The 19,233-nt window shown below is 38.1% G+C and overlaps 1 protein-coding gene across 1 annotated transcript in view; it reads right to left on the bottom strand.

The window, feature by feature from the left end:
• The window catches only part of ncanb (neurocan b), a 153,395-nt gene that overhangs the window by 48,644 nt on the left and 85,518 nt on the right, over positions 1 to 19,233 (bottom strand). Inside the window, exon 13 of the mRNA XM_055164801.1 lies at positions 7,471 to 7,587. Within this exon, the coding sequence (XP_055020776.1) occupies positions 7,471 to 7,587 (117 nt within the window). The remainder of the gene's footprint in view (positions 1 to 7,470; positions 7,588 to 19,233) is intronic.

Below are 19,233 nucleotides of genomic sequence, written 5' to 3'. Positions count from 1 at the left end.
TCTACAACATATTGACCTAACTGTGGAGGGTTGGAGAATTGGAAGCCAAGCACATAAATCCATTCCATCATTAATGAAGGAATAAATGGGCGTCCTGAGGGGAGCAGCCCGGCCCTCTCCATCTGTCTTCCTCTATGAACTCTCCCCCGTCTCCTCATCTCCTCTCTCCCTCTAAAACTCCAGCACGAAACCCATAATTCCCAACTTCACTTTCACAAGGTTCCTCTAACACCTGACTATTTGTTGACCTTGACGTCCACAACCTGCATTTAGCTGACAAATAACCAGCTAACTAAATCCTTATCCTGGTGCAGACCATTTCCGCTGTCCTCTGTGACCTCATTGCTCATGTGTGGACACTCAGGTGGGTTAAGCCTCTGTCATATTAATAACCTGGACTTCATAAATGTTTAAAGGTGGATCATATGAGAGGAAGTGATATAAGTGAGGCGGTGTATGCATTAGTGAAAGCAGAAAATACCCAGGGGTATAAGGTATGAGATTTATTCAAATGATTTTTCTGGTATTTAGTTATTATCTATGACACACATAACATGCAATATTGATCTAAGTTCAGAACTGGTTTCCACCTGCCCTTTTGCGCTATGTTACTCTGCACATCTTTATACTGTATAAACTTTGAGGGGAAACTGGTGTATGTGTAAAAGTGGTAAGTTGATTTTGCATTATGTGTCATGTATTATGCAAAATTAACTCCCATGAGCTTTCAGCCATGTTATAATTTTGCTACTTTATCAAAAGCATACTTGGAGTGGTGTTTTATTTCATTCACTCAAGCCTTTATCATAAGTCTGTCTACATTTCCAAAGCTCACAATGCTCTGTTACACCTTGTGATGTCATGAAGTGGTAGTTTTCAAGTTGTTTCAAGCTGTTTTCTGTTTGATAGATGAACTCAGCCTAAATATGCAGGGTTTGTGTGTTAAACATGTGTGAATGAACCAAAACACAACTCCACGTATGTTTTTGATGAGCAAACATCATAACATAGATAAAAAAATAATAATATGGACACTTTAACCACGCACGAGTCTATACCCCAATTATGTAACATTACAACTCCCCTGCATTACTCTCTTATGCAAACTGTGATGAATCATTCGTTGAGATGCTATAGAATCACCACTAAATGTTGTTTTTATTTCATTACTGTACTTTTCCGGTAACACTGCAGTTTTGGGCATGCTCTCACAAAATAATCTAGCCATAACAGCTAAAATCATATAGTACATTTTCTTGCCAAACACTTGTACATCCCAACAGGTTTCTTTAATAGAAGGATTCATACGTCGATATCTGCGTACAGTGTATTATTGTAGCTTTTATAATGTTACACAGGTGCACGGAGGAGGCTGTATGCGGAACAGAATGAAAGTGAAATATGTTTTGCACTCAGCCCTTGTGAGCGTGCTTGGTGATGGGAGCGTGCAGGTGAGTAAATGTGTGAGCTTGAATAAGTTTCATTTTATGCATGAGTACAGAGACATTTCTGTATGAATAAATGTATTGGCCTTTGACAGTGGAATGGCAAGAACTAAGAACCAAAGAGGAGGAGGAGGAGGAGACAGGGAGAGGTTATAGGGTAGGGAAAGAAGAGAAGTATGACAGGAAATAAATAGAGCATGTGAGACTGATTGGTTTGTGACAGTATAATCTTTGCAACACAAGTTATATGTCAATGCAAAGTTTCTGGAGGTCCTGGCAAAGTCCATGGGTGGTACACAGAGGGAGAAATAAGGATATACAGTATGTGCAGCAAAGTTTGGAAGGGCAAAAATGATTGAAAATTGCAAAGCAGTGATGGAGGAGGAGAGATTTAATCAGTCTATACCTTCTATAAGGACATTGCGGCGTGTCTAGGCAACAATGATTTCAATTTATTCTGAGAAGTTTGACCAAGGATGTTCAAAGAAAAGTACATCAAACTTGCAATAAAATGAATAGACTGATGATGTAAAATAAACATGGTGACATATAGCACATCCGCAAGAGAAAGGTAAGTGAAAAGTCTAGTTTGCCAATTTCAGCCCAAACATACTTGGTTACTTTGCTTTGTAAATGTGAAAAATGTCACATAAAGCACTGGCACCTTTCAAGTTGGCATCCAAACTGCTTTATATTAAGAAACCAATCACACACACATTTCTGTTCTTGCCCAAGGACACAACAAAAGTATGCACTGGTGGGGGACAGGGATTTAACCAGTCTTGAGTAAATGGGTGAATGCTTTACTCCTAAGCTACTGCCAAAACAAGTCTGATAAAAAGCCCTGCATAAACTTTATTTTGTTTTGGGAAAGGTGGGAAGGATTAAACTTTTAAGGTGTTACTGTGCCCTAGCAAAAACAAAATCAGAGATGAATTCAGGTATTAACACCACATTGATTGGTAATAACAGTATATGATTTTTATGATAATGCCAAGTCAAACTTAAATACAGTTAGCCTGCCACTTTCATTAGCATACAGATGAACACCTTCCACCACTGCACTTGTATTTGGAGTGCCTGCACCTTCTGCTCTGTTTGTATTACTTGTGGTGAGTTCCTGAAAGCTCGTGATTGAGGGCTGTCTGCGCTGTCAAAGCTGAACCACTTTCGAACTGCAGTGCTGTTTAGAATCATTGTGATTTGTTGACCTGAACACGGAGTCTGACTGAGAGAGGTTAATGCATTTTCTCCAAAACAATCTACAGAGCACAAAGGAAACTGCAGGTAACGCCAAGAGGAAGAAGAGTTCACTTTGAGCCTCTGAAACAAAACTAAAGACAAAGACACAATATAAAATGAATACACATGGAGTATGTTAACCAAACTACACAGGTATCTTCAGTGGAAAATTTTAGTACAAAGGAAAAAAAGTGAGGTAAACAAAACTACAGGTATTAATAGGACAAAGATATGCCATTTACCAATCCACCGTATACACTACGGACTAGAGCACTTTTTAAGCGGACGGTCTGCCACCTGCATGTCTCCGCTGCTTCACACAGTATGTCATTAAACTGTTATTCAGTAAATGCAATGATAAACTTAACTATGTCATACCATAGAACATTCCAGGTAAACAATAATATCTCCATTGAAAAAGTTACCTTCAATATGTGCGTCTTAAAATAAAAAGAAAAACTATATATTATTACGTAACGTTAAATATCAAAATGTGCAGAAGAAAAAAATAAAACTTTGTATCTGTAAAATTACTGTAGAGCAGGGGTCTCCAACCTTTTTCCTCCAGTAAGCTACTTTCACAAAACAAAAATGCCAGAAAGCAACTAGTTTTAGATAGGTTTAAGAAATAGAGCATATATAAGAGCCACGGCAAGCCTTAAACGAAGTACTGTTAGATGCATATAAAATATAAACCATTGTCCATTTATTAGTGTACAAAGTTAGGCATCAAAATGATACACGGACAATGGTAAAAGGCATTTAATTTATCAAATTTTACTTATTCAGCAAAATATGTGTAATGCAGAATGCACTGGCGAGCTACTTGGAAGGGGATGGAGAGGTACTGGTAGATCCTGAGCTACAGGTTGGAGACCGCTGCTGTAGAGTAACGATCAGCTTTTATTTGGAGATTGGACACTACTATTTACAACTGCACTTCAACATTATTTTGTGCATAAACATTTCCAGCTGTGTGAAAGACAACACAGCTCTTAAGTTTGAACACACAGCCATGTCTCTTGTCTGTCCCATTAATCACTGCTTCTGCCACTGGATCTGGACTTTACAAAGCGCTGATGATGATCAATGATGTTTTCAAATGGAGCCTCAGTTTGTGACGCTGTCTAACGCTGCACATAACACACAGATAGAGTCGTCCCATTGAGAATACAGATGAGAACTGTGCACACTTCAGCCCCTCTCTGAGCCCTGCACTCATAAATATTAACAGAAAACCAGCCCATCAATAATGCAACCCTCCAAAACGCTGCTCCCCAAATAATCGCTGCTAAAAGCCAAAGTCCTACTGACAAGCTCCAAGGTGCTGCAGCTGTGGTGGCACCGGTTCAGTTTGCCTCAATTCTCACAACACTGGAGAATACTGGCCTGGAAACCTTTCTCTGCCAGTGAAGCCCCAAACTCCAACTCAATTAAAACCTAAAACAGATATTCAATATGACTATGGTCAAGGTCTAAGGAACAAAAGTAGAGACAAAGGTACCTACAATCCTTCCTAATTCCTTGACAAAAGCTCTGTTTCTCCTCCCAGTGTGGTCAAGTGTTTTTAGTAAGAGGCAATTAACCTTTATGCCAGCAGCCTGTAATTAATATAAAACATCAGATAAGCAGCTGTTTTGGCAACATAATACACTTTTCAAGATTTGGGGCACTTTCAATACATAATGAAACAAACTAAAACCCAATTATGACTGTTAAGCAGGAGAAAAAAATTAGTCTCAAGTAGCTATGCTTCAATTATCACAATTTAGATGAGAAATGGTAATATTTTAATATTTCATAAGTGGTTAGATTGGATCTTTTGACTTTATTGGATATAACAAATCTTTGTAATTTATCCTCATAATTGCCATAAAAACAAAATATCTCATCTGTTTGTTTTATTGGTGTAATATTTTTTCAGGTCTTTTTTTGACAGATTTAGTTGCAATTAGGCCTGTCATGTACTACTGGGGAATTTTTTGTTATTTTTAAGCAATATGATAAGATTTAATCTGTAAAAGGTTGAATTAATAACTTTAGTGACTCATTACAGATGCAAACTAAGTACTTAAGTGTTTCATTCTGCTGTTTATTTATTGTAGCTCATGTTTTTTTTTAAAACAATATAGTACATTTAGAATAGTTTTTGTGGTTTAAATCTGTTCTTGGGTTTTTGGGTGGCATAAATTAGTTTCAGTATTATCGTTTATTGTCTATAGTTCTTCAGCGATATATCATACTTCAAAATTTGTTATAGTGTCAGGCCTGGTTGTAAATAAATATATGAATTAATTTTGTCATATTATACCCCAAGGGCATCATAGTCCATCATTTTTGTCTGTGGATCAATATTGGTATTTTGTTTACACATGTGTCCTCGTTTATTTAACATACAACAACACGCAATCATTACAAATCTCATGTCTATGCAATCAAAGACCTCCTTGTGCATTCATCACAAGTTATCGACCATACACCAACATGTTCAACGATCTCCAATAATATCAATGCACCAGGACAGATAAATGTTGCATAATACGAGGTTGGGATGGGATTTAAGGCTTTAAAGGTTATTGATAATTACACAATGAGCAATGTGGTTCAGTTTGACCTTTGACCCCTGATCTATGACCCCTTCCATAAGTAATGACCCTCAAACGATTAACAGCAGCCTATTGTCTCTATATGAATAAAATTACCCTAAACAACACAAAGAAAGTAGAGAGAGAGAGAGAGACAGAGAGAAAGAGACAGACGGAGGGAAGGATGCATACTAAATACATGGTTGATCTTAAAGAAATAAAAATTATACACATGAATAAAATTACCCTGACTAACACAAAGAGAGTCGAGAGTAGAGCAATAAAGAGATAGATTGAGAGAGAGAGGGAGGGATGGAGACATACTAATTAAATACATTGATCCTAAAGCAATAAGAGCTATACTCATGAAGTTTGTACTAAACACACCCAAACAACAATTATTCTTTCATTCACTCAACTGATATAGGAAGAATATCTGGAATGACCAAAATCTATAGCATCCAAGATAACGAGCTACTCTGCCACAGCAGCCCTTGAGAATCTTTTCAGCCATTCGTACGCTAAATATGCAAAAATATTTTCCTTAGCATCCAATCTTGTGTTTACTTCAGTGCAGAGCAATGATATGATCTTATTCCAAACTGAAAAACATCTGGTGTGATTTGATGCGGCAAACTTTGATGTCTTAAATCTCTCTTGAACCTTGAGGGGCTTAAACCTATAGTGCATTTCCATCAGTCTATTTCGGAAGTGAGAAAAACATGACTTTGATATTCTTTGATAAGTACACGCAGCACATTTCTCCAGCCTCCCGCCTGAGTCACATGTGGCTCTAGTCGACTGCTTTAATCAGCCGCTCCACCTCTCGCTGTGTCCTTTCTCGTCTCTCTCTCTTTTTCTCTCTCTTACTCCCTCTCTCTTTCTCAGTAAAACAGTGCACAGCCGTCCTGACAGACACATTTTCCTATCACACAGCTGAATGGAGAGATGAGCGGCACACTGCTCCAGAGGCTGCAGTACTGTGTCACCACTGACTGTAGCATATGCACATGCCACATTCACTTTCCAGTTTCACCCAAAACATTAATATTTTACCCACAAAAACATCTATTATGCATACACTGGATACATATACATAAACGGTTGAAACATCGTGATTGATTAAATGTCTAGTAGCCTTTAAGCCATGTTATAATGTTGTTACCTCCTCAAAAACATATATAGTGCTGTTTGTTAGACTTTCTGTATCTCCAAACCTAAAAATGCTCTTTTCCACATTGTGGTGTCATGTAGTGGTAGTTTTCAAGTTAACAGCTACATCTTACCTTTAGTTCAGCAGAGATCAGCAATTCCACGACTAAAATGATCCAAATTATTCCAAACACAGTGGAGAACTTCCTGTACTACGATATGACATCACAAGGTGGAGTGTTTTCTGTTTAAGAGATGAACTCTGCCTAAATGTGCAGGATATGTGTTTTAAAACATGTGTGAATGAAACAATCTGCAACTCCAGGTTTGTTTTTGGTAAGGAAATAACATTATAACATAGATCAGAAAATAGTGTAATATGGGCCCTTTAAAAGTCCTACACATTATTCTACACTGACTTTATATACTCTTTTCTCATGTAAACATTAGATGGTGTTGTGTTTTGTTAGCGTGCATTCACAACGTATCTTTATGTTCAAGTTTTGGTGTAACCAACTAAGGCAAGCTATAGAAAGATGCAAGATATATGCCATAGAGTGAAACATTCCAGACAAAGGAACAATATCTCCATGGAGAAAACCAGGTGGCGAACACTCCACCAGAAATGTTGCATGCACCCTTAAAACAAATGCTGTTATATTGTTTCGACTGCCAGTTCCTGTTTACACATGATTCCTAAAGACTATTTCCTTCAGTGAGCTTTGTTTGATCAGATTGCCTTGGAAGACTGCCATGATTCTGGGGTAGTATTTTGATGAGATCGTATTGTCAAGGGTTTCTAATGAATACAGTCATTCAGCAGTTTGTTACCAAGATCTGGCAATTTGCTGGGAGAATATTTCAAACTGACCTCCAATGCTAACCAAACCTACAGATACCAGAGCCAAGATTCCAAATCCACTGTTGTGCTCTCCCAGGTTCTTTGTCATGATACATCTGGTGCCTGTGACATATGCCAGCTTCTCTTGTGTGGTGTGGCACAGCTGCAGCCTGTGTGAGGTGTGACCCACGCTCGACCCACTCACCAATCTCACAGCTCTCTCCTGAGAAGCCCTGCGGACAGTAGCAGCTATAACCGTCGCCCTCCTGCAGGCAGCTGCCACCATGGAGACAAGGGTTGGTTTGACACGGGTTACTATCTCCTGCAATCACAAAGAGACACAGAAATGTATTTATAACTGATTCCCAACAAAAAAGAGCAGTGAAAAGTGTATAGAATTACAGGTGCATCATGGAACTTTTCTGATAGAGGGTCTATCACTATGAAGATTTTTCAGCATTGCTGGGAATGTTCCACAGTATAGCTTTACACTTACCTATCTTGCATTTATTCAATGCACACAATGCACATTGGTAAACAAATACCTTGACCACTTGTGTCCATCGAAATACATGAGTTCAATGTGATTAATTGGCAGACGGGCAGGTGGTGGACTCTCCACTACAAAGTTACATAGTGCACCTTTAAGATCCATGATAAAGAGTAAAAGTACAAGTAGCTAGAATACATTGTGTCTACATTCATATAACTACCATGTATGACCATTAACATGCACTGTCCCAAGCAGTAAATATCCATATGGAAAATGTATAATTGACTAAATTAAAATAAACTTTACCCAGAGATAAAATAGAAAAATGGCATTCCAAATGAACAGAGAGTAAACTATTAAAACTGGGAATTATGAGTTATGAATGACAATGAATGAAACAATAGTCTATAAAAACACCGTAATATTAATTTGCATACAAGCTTCTGATCGACTGTTGGATAATGGCTGCAGGGAAAGTTGCTAAAAGTCTATTTAAGAAATGGATTATACAGACTGGATAACACAGATAAAACTTGACAAAGCAAGAATGTATGAAGGATTGAAGCTGCCTGAAGCTATTTAAGTTTATGTCTGTTAAAATGTCTGTTTAAAGCCATATTTTTTATTCAGTAGTGACAAAATTTCACATTCTTTAATAAAATTAAACTCTGTGTAAATCTTTTAAATTTTTCAAGCTTATTTTAGTGCGCATAACAATCTCTACCTATGACTTTGTACACAAACAAATGGCTTGTTGTTACAGCTGTCATAGCCTTATTCATCATGTGTGATTCTGGACAGGCGAAGGACAGGGCTACCTCCAACTCACATCCCAGCTCCTCTGTTCCGCCAAGGTCCTCATAAATTAACCAATCAGGGTCCCGTTATGCATAGTTCCTTTACAACGAAACTCATAAACATGTTTAATATCGCCAGGCAGTAATTCAGTGCTGCTTTACTGGAGTGAATAGGGGAGATAGAGGAGATTAAGACATAATTATTACTCTTATAGTATACGATCGGACAGTAGGAGGAGCAGGATTTGACAAGGACGGTTACTCCACAATGTTTTTTGCACTATGGGGAACAAGTTAGATTAAGTATCTTTTTATTACTGTAGTCCTGATAGGATTGCAGCCCCTGACACAATCTGCCTGGCTGTCTAGTACACTGCCGCTTCTCCATAATAACAGATTAATGATGTATGGGGGCAGACTTAAAGCACAGTGCCTATGTGTGTGTTTGTGGACGGGAATATGTATGCGAACTAGCCTGACCCTGACTCCTGCTGTTCAATTTCCTGTTTAACATAGTGAGGGTCCAGAGCAGAGGAGGAGATGATGGAGAGGTTGTCTTTGAAAATACATAAAAGTCATTCCCGGAATGAGAAACACCATTAGAGACAGGCTCATTTCTTAAATCAACAGCGACTAAGGGAAAAACAGAGCCGTACGTGATTTGAATTTGAATATCATCTAAAGGTTAATGATTAGCTGATAGATATTTGCTGTTTGCTGAGAGAGGCATGTCTAAAAATAAGGGTCAAAAACTCACTACGGGCAAGAAAGAGAAGGAAGACAGAACAGGCATAGGCAAACATTTTTTTACATGGTTCAAATATTAATACATTTGGAGATTGCTTCAGCGCTCTGCAGCAATAACATTTCTAACGAGAACACAATGAAGCCAAAGTCTGTTTTCATTATCTGTAGAAAATTACTTGCAGGAACAAAAGTATTTTTCAGTAAACTTGTGGAGATGTCAGAGAAACAATGGGCAAAAAGAACTCGGATTATATTTTATATATTCTTTTGTAACACAGTGTGCATTCTTCACACTAAATTACCCCATAGGTTGGTTTGAGCAGACTTCATTTCCATACTGTTGTAGTGCACAGTATACTATAGGTGGCTGATATATTGTCTTCATTAGAAGAAAATATCCAAAGACATGTTTTGGAGGTATCCAGAAAATTAAGGAGTAAGTAGTATTTGGTTTACAACATGAAAAACTGCAAATAAAAAAGTAATATTTCTGCACTTCTATAGTTAATCATACTCAAAATACTCAGACCTCAACCAATGCCTTTACAGGCAAGGATCATCATTATAATAGCAAAAAATATTGAGATTTCAATTCTTGACAATATTGCCTCTGCTACATACAGGAAAGCTTTGAAAATAATTGGGTCTCTCCAACTGTTCAGAAAACAAACATAATACATACAAATGTATGCACCTACTTTGAATGAGCAAGGTGACTTTTCCTTCTATTTAAAATAGCATCCTTATTTGAATACTGCAAGGGGTTATCGTAATATGGAAAAGAATATTATTTGAAAATTATATGATGATGATAATATTTTAAGTTCAAAGCTGAGGACATCCAATTCCTATATGGCCCTGGCAGCCAGGAGAGTGTGAACACATTTCTATAGCGACTCTGGCATTGGACCATATTAATATAAGTGTGTCCAGTTTGAATAAGAGCCCAGATTGGAGCGGTAGATCCAGAGGCAGTGGTGCACTCAGTGTGTCTGACAGCTCAGGACCAGGTCATCTCTGCCTGTAGCCAATAAACCTCAGAAGCAGAGGTTCTCAAACTGCACTACTGTGGGCACAACTGGAGAATCTCAATATTTTTCAGCGAATGTAATGAGTCTATCTAATGTACATTTGTTGTTTCTAAGTTTAATGACAAAAAAATAAAGCTACAAAGATTTTACACCAGTTTTTTTACATTTTCTTTTCTTAAAAAAAAAAAAGGGAAAATATTCATTTCATTCATTTGGCTTGTAACAGTTAAACAAAGCACATCTGTGCAAAACCCAAACACACACAAGTCATTTCACAGTAAATTGCCAGTAAGTGGGGCTGTCTGAAGATTACTCTGGGTTATGTGCTAATGTTTTTTGATTAAAGATCTGGATTAGATAGGGCTTATTCCTCCATTTGTCCACAAAAGTTATGCTTTTTGCATGGCATACTGCTGCTTGAGCCTTATTGTAGCTCCAGTTAGACTAAATATTGTCCTAATGTAATCCATGTTTTATCATTGGTTAACTGGATTATACTTTGAATAGCACATCTTGAAGAAATTATTAATGTTGACTCTGTAACCCACAGGACCACTAAACCTATAGCTTTAACCTGCATAACTTTTCAACCCTTTTCTCTCTCCATAGAGGTCTTTATTGACACTGTCTGACTGACCAGGTCTCACCCCTATAATGTGATAAGAAGCCCCTCTGCTCAGCCTCTATGTGGGAGCGTTGATAAATGGTGGCTGTGGTGCACAAAGAGAACTGGGCTGTGGAGCTGCAGCAGGGAGGGGACATTGATCCGATCTCCATACAATTAGTAACGACTTATTAGGCACAAATGAGAGCGGACCCATGCCAGCTGTAGTCTGCAGTCCAGGTGGCGTTACATCTACAGTGAAAAGACTTAGTCAGCAATTATGGATCATACAGTAACTTCTTCTTGTGAATAGAAACAAACACAATGCCTAAAACACTGTAATCCAAGAATATTAATGTCCAGGATTTATATAGTGTTTTTTTAAGACACACAAAGCTCTTTACAGTGCATTATTTATTCATTCCAGTGCCCCTCTGACCACTGCCAAACACTCCACACAGCAAATTTATAAGTAAAAGGTTCTGTACAACATCAGTTGTAGTTGCCCCACATGATACTAATATATCAAGCTACTTTCATCTTGTTATGGGGGAATTTGTCCAAAAATTCCTTTAATATGCCTCGCTCATATGTCAAGGTTAAGATAGGCCTGTCACGATAATTTTTATTTTGATTTATTGTTTCATATAAGTTAGATGGAACAATAATTTTTGGGGGTCAATATTCATCATGGAGACTTTTTCTTTGTGCTAGCAAGGAACTTTTTGTTATTTTTCTGTACTATGATCATATTTGAGCTGGGGAGGGTTGAATAAATAACTTATATATCTCATTATAGATACAAAATAACTACTTAAGTATTTCATTTTGCTTTTAATTTATTGCTGTTTGTTTTTATTTATTACACATTTGGTTTATGGGGTTATTATGTCAGTGGTATAAATTTGTTTCAGTATTATTGTTTATTGTCTATATTTTCTTCAACAATACATCATACCTCAAAATTCAGGTTAAGGCATATTTTAAGATTAAGGTTAAGGCATGTTTTACTGTTTTATTGTATGGTAACAGCACACAGTTTGCATAATATGGATTTGTAGCTGAACTAAAAGCTGCCCATTTTCCAGCTCCTCATATTTGTCACAAGTTTTGCTTCTACAGCTAAAGTAGTTTGCGGTTTTAATTAGCCTGGCTGGATGCAATTCTAAAAAAAAATGAGAAAAGAAAAACACATTTAAAAGATGGGAGGGTATGAATTTAACTTGAGAGCAAAGCAAAAGAGAAAGCAATGGAGGATAGCCGAGTAAGAGAGAAAAATGCCAACTCGGGAGGGCTGAGAGTCACAGTGGGAGCCTTCAGACGCTTCCCCCTCTCCTAATGTTTGCTGCTGCCTTATGATTAATTACACAGCGCTTTTAAAATAGGTCGCCTCTTCTATTATAACAGATGGGAAGAGATCAGATTGAGAAGTCTTTGTAGTGCGATAAAAAGATATTATTGAAGATGGGTATTCTTTATAGCAGCGTCTGTTTGGCTTGCACAGATTTGTCAGAATATGCTGCTGACATTTCACAGCTCTTTGGGGTCATCTTTAGATTTTTAAGCCTTTTCCGGAAAGAGATTATCTCCACATTTGTGACACATTTGGGAAGCTACTCCCCACTGTCGAAAGAACATCCGCCCTGGATTTAAACCATAAAAGCGGATTGCAAAAGGAAAAATGTCTCCAAAGTCTAAAAGCTCAGAAGTTGGCAGAATTTAGCAGGCATGTCCACCAAAGCAGTTGCACACATAGATTTTCTGTACCTACACCTGCTTATCGCCTACTGTGCCCGAACGCAGTCAACCTTGTAATAGCTTTGCTGAGACAGAGATCATGCCGCTGCCTGGTGAAGTGTTCCCCTCTATGAGCATGATAAGCCATCACCGGAGCACTGCCAGATCTGCCCCTTTAAAATTTGATGCTACACAGGAAGTCCGTAAAAGCCACTAGGGCACACACTGCTGTTATGGCCATATGGAAGCACATCTACACCAGTACATTGTTGCTGTAATCACATGTACTGATTAGTCTATAGTTTTAATTATTCATAGGACTGTGAAGAACATGTGTTTTCTGCATTTAGAGATCATATAGAACAAGAGCGGGCATACATTATTCATCAGTGCATCAGTCAATGTCCATAAATGTGTGAAATGCATCAAAAAGGTGGAAATGAAGGGGGCTAAGAGGAAGGAAACAGCCAAACAGCTGCTATCTATTTTATGAACACCCAAGCAATGAAACAAAGGCAAAAATGAGAATGAAAGATTAAACAGGGATAAAATTTCAGAATGCGGACAGAAAATTATTTTAAAGTGTTTGCACTGATTAACTGATGAAAAATAGGGGTGAGGAGGAGTTAAAAATCCCTCTAATCTGAAGAAGTTATAGCAAGTAAACCTCAACTTCATGTGTGAAAAGGGAGATTCACTCCCAAATCCCTCACTAACTCACTCTATACCTTTTCCTTTCATGTGGTCTTGATGAATTCTTAATCTCAACAAAATCATTACTTAATTAATTATAATTTTGGTTAGCTAGGCGACTGGAAAACTAAAGGTATACAGCATTTATCTGTATTGTAAATTCCTTAAACTGTGTTTTATTAGCTTATGAGTCAACATTGTCTTAACATAATTTAGCAGCACAAGAGAAAAGGTCACAGTCAGATCACAACAAAATGAGGACAAATAGTGAAGATGATGGGTTTGTTGTAACAGAAAAGTCCCTGACCTTAAAGTAAATGTCCACAGTGAATCAAACCATTTACCTGGATGACTTAAGTGTCAGTGAACTGGAAGAAATAGTGAAGGGGGATAAAAATATAACATACACGACTCACTGCAGACAGGCTACTATTACAGCTGTGACAAGTTCAAACTGCTGAAAGGAAAGCTCAGAGAGGTCACTTCAAGTCTACTTAAGCAAACACATGTGGGTTAAAAGTTTTTGCAAAGGTCATACTATTGCATGACCTTAGCAAAAATCTAATAAGAAAACAAGATTATCTGATCTTTTCTGATATGTTCTCTAAATGACTGCAGTTAATGAATTTTGAACCAAATCATGATCAAACTGATGGCAGATTGCAATTGCTGACTTTAATCAACAGGTCCACAAGCTACACTTTGACAAAACTTTACAAAGACGACTGGATCTGGAGCTGTATCCTGTCTCCCTGAATTCAGAGGACATGATTGACAGGCAGATTTACCAATCAGAGAGACACATGCTCAGTTTGCGTCAACAACAAACATGTCTGCTTACATGTTAAAAAAAAAGAGAAAAAGTACATAAAGGATTAAGTAACAGTATGAATATTTTCAGAATCAACAATCGAAGCACCAAACTATTACTTATCTTAGGTAAAAAGTTATATAATAGTATTTTGTTCTGAATGATACAAGAAGAGATGGCATCCACATATAAGAGATATATGCTACAAACTACCAGCTGTGGTTGGATATTGTCAAGTTTGGAGTTGTCTCTCTGTGGTCCGATTTGAGTCCCTTCTGGATTCTAACAAAATGTAGAAAGAGTGGCTGGTCAGGCAACAATACTGTGACAATAAAAGCAAAGTAAAGTGTGTCTATGCGTGTGCTGAAAGGGGCTGGAGTGAAAAGCATTAATTTGAAATTCTGAGACTATTTATCGAAAAAATCTATCTTGTCAATGTTCAAAATCTCACTGGCGTCATTTACACATCAAATTATAAAAATCTAAAATCATAATCAATGTTTTTTCATATTTCCAACCAAGTCAGAGGACAAATAAAATGTCCTTTACTTTCAAATGTTTACTTCCAAAACTGCTTTAGTCAGAAAGGATGAAGTCAGTCCCACTAGTTTAGGAAACAGAATCTGCAGTGTGCACAAAGTGTTAGAGCAGAGAATTAGACAGTTTGAGTTTGAGTTCAGCGGCGAAGAAGGTCGGACACACAACAAGCAGGTCAGCGTAACCTGGCTCCTGAAAACACTCTGAAATGTTTCTCTATTTATTTCTCTATCACACCTGTGTATCAGCTGTCAGCCCATGCTCAGCTCAGCAGCACCAAAACAAAACCAAACACACAACAAAACAGCCATTATCCTTCACCTGCATGTTAAGAGCATATTGTTAGGCTTGATTATGAAAGGATCATGACAGCAGAACACACTTTTAATTGGGCCAAGCGGTAAGCAACCAAAACTGGATTGAAATAGTTTTAGTTAATGCAAATGGTGAAGTGACCTGAATAATTCTAGTCATTTGTAAATTGTTGCTTTCTCTTAAAAATATACTGTCAGATCACATTCAGTGCTTGTATCTCATCTCTCAGCTCATTATCAGCTCATTATTGCCTGTCCAGTAAGTAATGTACCACTAGAATTTCTCAACATAATCACTGAAGTAAACTATTTATTTAAACAGCTCATTAACAAAACATATTTGCACTGTTATGTTTGGTCAGCTAATTGAGAAGGAAAAAAGTGCAAAAGTTTTATAAGATGAAGAAGTGTGGTTATTTTTTAGGAACTGGGGCAAGTTCCATGAGGTTGATGCTTGATATTAGTGGGATAGAAGTGGGTAAGCAAAACATATGATATTATTAAAGAGGCACTGCGTAACATTTCTAGTAGGGGGTCTGCCACCTGCTTATCTCCATGGAAATGTTATTGCCTTGTTTATTGGCCGATATTATTGGCCAATATGGGCACCTGGAGACATATCGGCTATCGGCTGATATGCTTGCTGATATGGGCCGATATTTCACGTGGGCATGTTATACCTCGTTATAAAGCTTAGACTCTCTACATTATGTTCATTTAATCCAATTTACAGACAGATAAATGTCCTAATATGTGACTCCGCATCAGTATTTATCTGTGGTGTAATTTGTCTGTGTCTGTACTGTCCCTGAACACACCACCAGAGTCACGTCACTTCACTCATGTGCTATTGTTTACACCTGCAGCGGTGTGCAGCAGTGAGATTATATTCTTTTTACGGACAATCGGTTTGAGTCTGGATTAAAAGGACTTTTATTAGTGCAGACTTGTGATGTGAGGAGGAGCCTGTGTGAGCGGTGAGTGTTGGAAATATGTCGACTTTGAAGCTAGTTTTGGCTATTTGTTATTAGCGATTAGCTGCTGTAGCTCCCACACATAAACAGGCTGTTTTCTATTGGTCTATTGTAAAGTGACTATATTGGCCGTATATTTGCTTCTGGACCAGCTTTGATATGTAAATGAGCTGTAAATAGACATGTGAATGATCCACATTTATGCATATAAATAATTACCGCGGTGCACACGTTTTTACGGCTAAAGGCTAATAGCGGTAGTTTATTTACTAGCTAGGAGTTATGGGTCGGTCGCGATCGAAGCGGCTCTTAGATCCGGCTCTTTGAAGCGAACAACGGGAGCATGTTTCTTATTGGGAGCCGTGTTTTCTCTTTTTCTCACTTTTTCTCTTCAAGCCGCTTGTAGACCCGTAGTTTGACAGCAGCAGCGGCTGAAAACAAAACTTTCAGAAATCTGCGTGTGCTTAGGATAAAAAAAGTGCATATTTGGCTGCAGTTCAGCATAAAATGAATAAACCAGGACTAATCTTGGGCTCGAATGAGGGAGAGACCGAGTCCCAACACTCAGTCCTGGTTCAGTTCTGGTTTAGTCCTGTTTTACACATGGTTTAAATCTGTTTTAGTCCTGGTTTAGTCCTGTTTCAGTTTTGGTTTAGTCCTGCTTGCAACAAAACAATCTCAAGAGTCGCTTGGGAGCCTAAAGAGCCAGCTGCTTTAGTGAGCCAAAAGAGCCGGTTCTCTAAAAAAAAAAAACTGGAATACCCATCACTAGTAGCTAGAATGTGATGCAAAAATGCCATTAGGCCAATCTACTGTATGTAAATATGATGTAAAGAGGCAGAATAACAATAAATGTTGCCTAAATAAACGCAATTTAGAATCCACTAGAGCCAAACGTAAGTTTTTTAAACAATTCAAGATTTACAGTGAATTTTTTCATCACTAAATATATCGGCGATTATATTGGCTATCGGCAGGTCCAACTCCCATTATATCGTTTTCATATCGGCCACAACAAAATCCATATAGGTCGGGCTCTATTTCACAGTATAGGAGACAGGCAGGTTACAGCACAACACCACATTACAATTCAGATCTGTGGAGAGTTGTCCCTATTCACAGAAGGAATTATAGTATTTTTGAGCAATAGAAACACATGTAATGAATAAATGCTAGATTGCAATGTTTAATGTCACACCATGGAACATTCCAGGGAAAGCAATAATATCTCCATGGAGACAAAGCAGGTAGCGAATTCTCCACCAGAAAAGTTGTGTGGATACAGTAATACTGTATTACAAAAGTAATATTGCCTCCCCCAATAAGAGGATGGGTGTCAAACTGACTGATATGTGTGATGCACCCATGAGACCTTTAATATGCAAGCCTCTTTGACGTCACTCTTGGGAGCACGTTCACATACATATAATGGAGCAGGTGTAGTGATGTGATTTGTGCACTGGACTGAGTCGACGGAGCAGATTGATGAGAACAGCAGGGAGACAGAGCTATTTCTGTCTGTCTGCTGCCTGCTGCGTGACCCGTCTGCAGCAACACACCTGAGCATATGTGTCTGTATGTATTTGTGTGTGAGTGTGTGAGTGTGTCTGTGTGTCTGTGGGTGAGGGGTCAGGTGAGACTGGGTGATATAAGCTGTTTATACTGTGGTCAAACTAATAACAACAGCAAACTGAGCCTTGATCACAATTTCAGTTTTATCGCAGTTCTAGTACATTTACTTCATACTGCCTTTAACTAACTTCTGAGACACTTCTCTGTGATGGATATGGCTTGATTCAAGTTCAAGTACAACTTATCAATCTGGAATGCTGGAATGGCTCTTGCTGAAGGTTATTGGGGAAAACAGTAGAGCATTCCGACAAATGCTTCCACATGGTTGGTCAAAGCGTCACAACAGCGGAACAAGCTGAGAATTTTTTTTTTTCTTAAATTCAATTGAATGAAAAGGACAGACATCTTTCCCATTCACAAATGTACAAACTTCCCTCTGCACATTGTCTCATAACAAAATAGTTGTTTGTCTTTCTAAAATAGGCCAACGTAAGTTTGCTAGATCGCTTGGGCACCCAGCTTCTGCCCAAATCTCAATGCTGTCCTGTGATTGGTCCAGTCTTAGTCCCACTGGCCAATCGGGCCCAATCACAAACACTGCAATGGGAAAAGATGGATTCTTGTGAGTTTGTGAACTCACAAATATCATGGGGATTTATCTTGCTGTGCAAGGTGATGAATAGGGAAACAGTGAAACTGTTGAATATACACAAGAAAACAACATGTGTTCCAAGCAGCAAACAGACAAACAAATTAAATCTTTCAGAATATCGGATCTCACCATTTGGTGAACTATTTAATTTCATTCTTGCATACTCTAATGAATTTGGCATTACACCTCCGATCCACTCTCCACTGCTCTCCCATTGACCCCAAGTACTTAGAATCATCTTCTTCACCTCTACCTCTATATAATCTCACCACTCCACTCTCTTTAATATTCACAGTGACCCATGCCATTACACAGTTAGCACATTACGATAGGAAAAAACTCTGGCAATTTTCCAGCAAATCTACTTTTAAAATGTAAACTTTTCTATCCAACTTGTATTTAGCTGCATAAAATGTTTCCCTACCTTGGTTAGTAAACATACAGGCAGCAGAGAAGTGTGACACTTGCAATTAGCCACAGTGCCTGCAGTCTGAACCAGCAAAAAGCAAAAAGCACCCAACTGTAAGAGCCAGTGGAGGTCCAAGAGCAGAACTCACCAACCACTCAACACTGACAGAGAGATGGACTGTCTATTGTCTATTGTTATGGCTGCGATACTTCATGCCATTTTCTGCCCTGTTAATGCAGAGGAAAGTCATCCCTTCTGGGTTATCATCACAAACACATCCAATCCACTTTCTCCTCTTCACTGTGTCTCACATTTCACAGTGTGTTTAGAATTACAAAACTGAATCTATATCACCCTATACTTGTAATTATCCGGACACTTTTCAAACTGTCATCAGGCTTGTTATCACTTTTATTGTTGTACAGAATTATGCACATTTAGGGCAATTTAGTGAGTGTGCAGCAGAGACCTAATGAACAGTCTGGCACTTACAGGGAAAGTATATATTATGTTTGGTAACAAATCAGAACAATGTGGTTCCTATTATATTTGACATAATACACAATAAAGTTCAAAATAAAGTAAAAAACAAAACAC

This window comes from Boleophthalmus pectinirostris, unplaced genomic scaffold (genome assembly GCF_026225935.1).
Source record: "Boleophthalmus pectinirostris isolate CB_2022bp ecotype Guang Dong unplaced genomic scaffold, ASM2622593v1 HiC_scaffold_7, whole genome shotgun sequence".
Classification (NCBI taxonomy): domain Eukaryota; kingdom Metazoa; phylum Chordata; class Actinopteri; order Gobiiformes; family Gobiidae; genus Boleophthalmus; species Boleophthalmus pectinirostris.
Note: the sequence above shows the minus strand (reverse complement) of the source record. Positions and strands in the feature narration are given on the sequence as shown.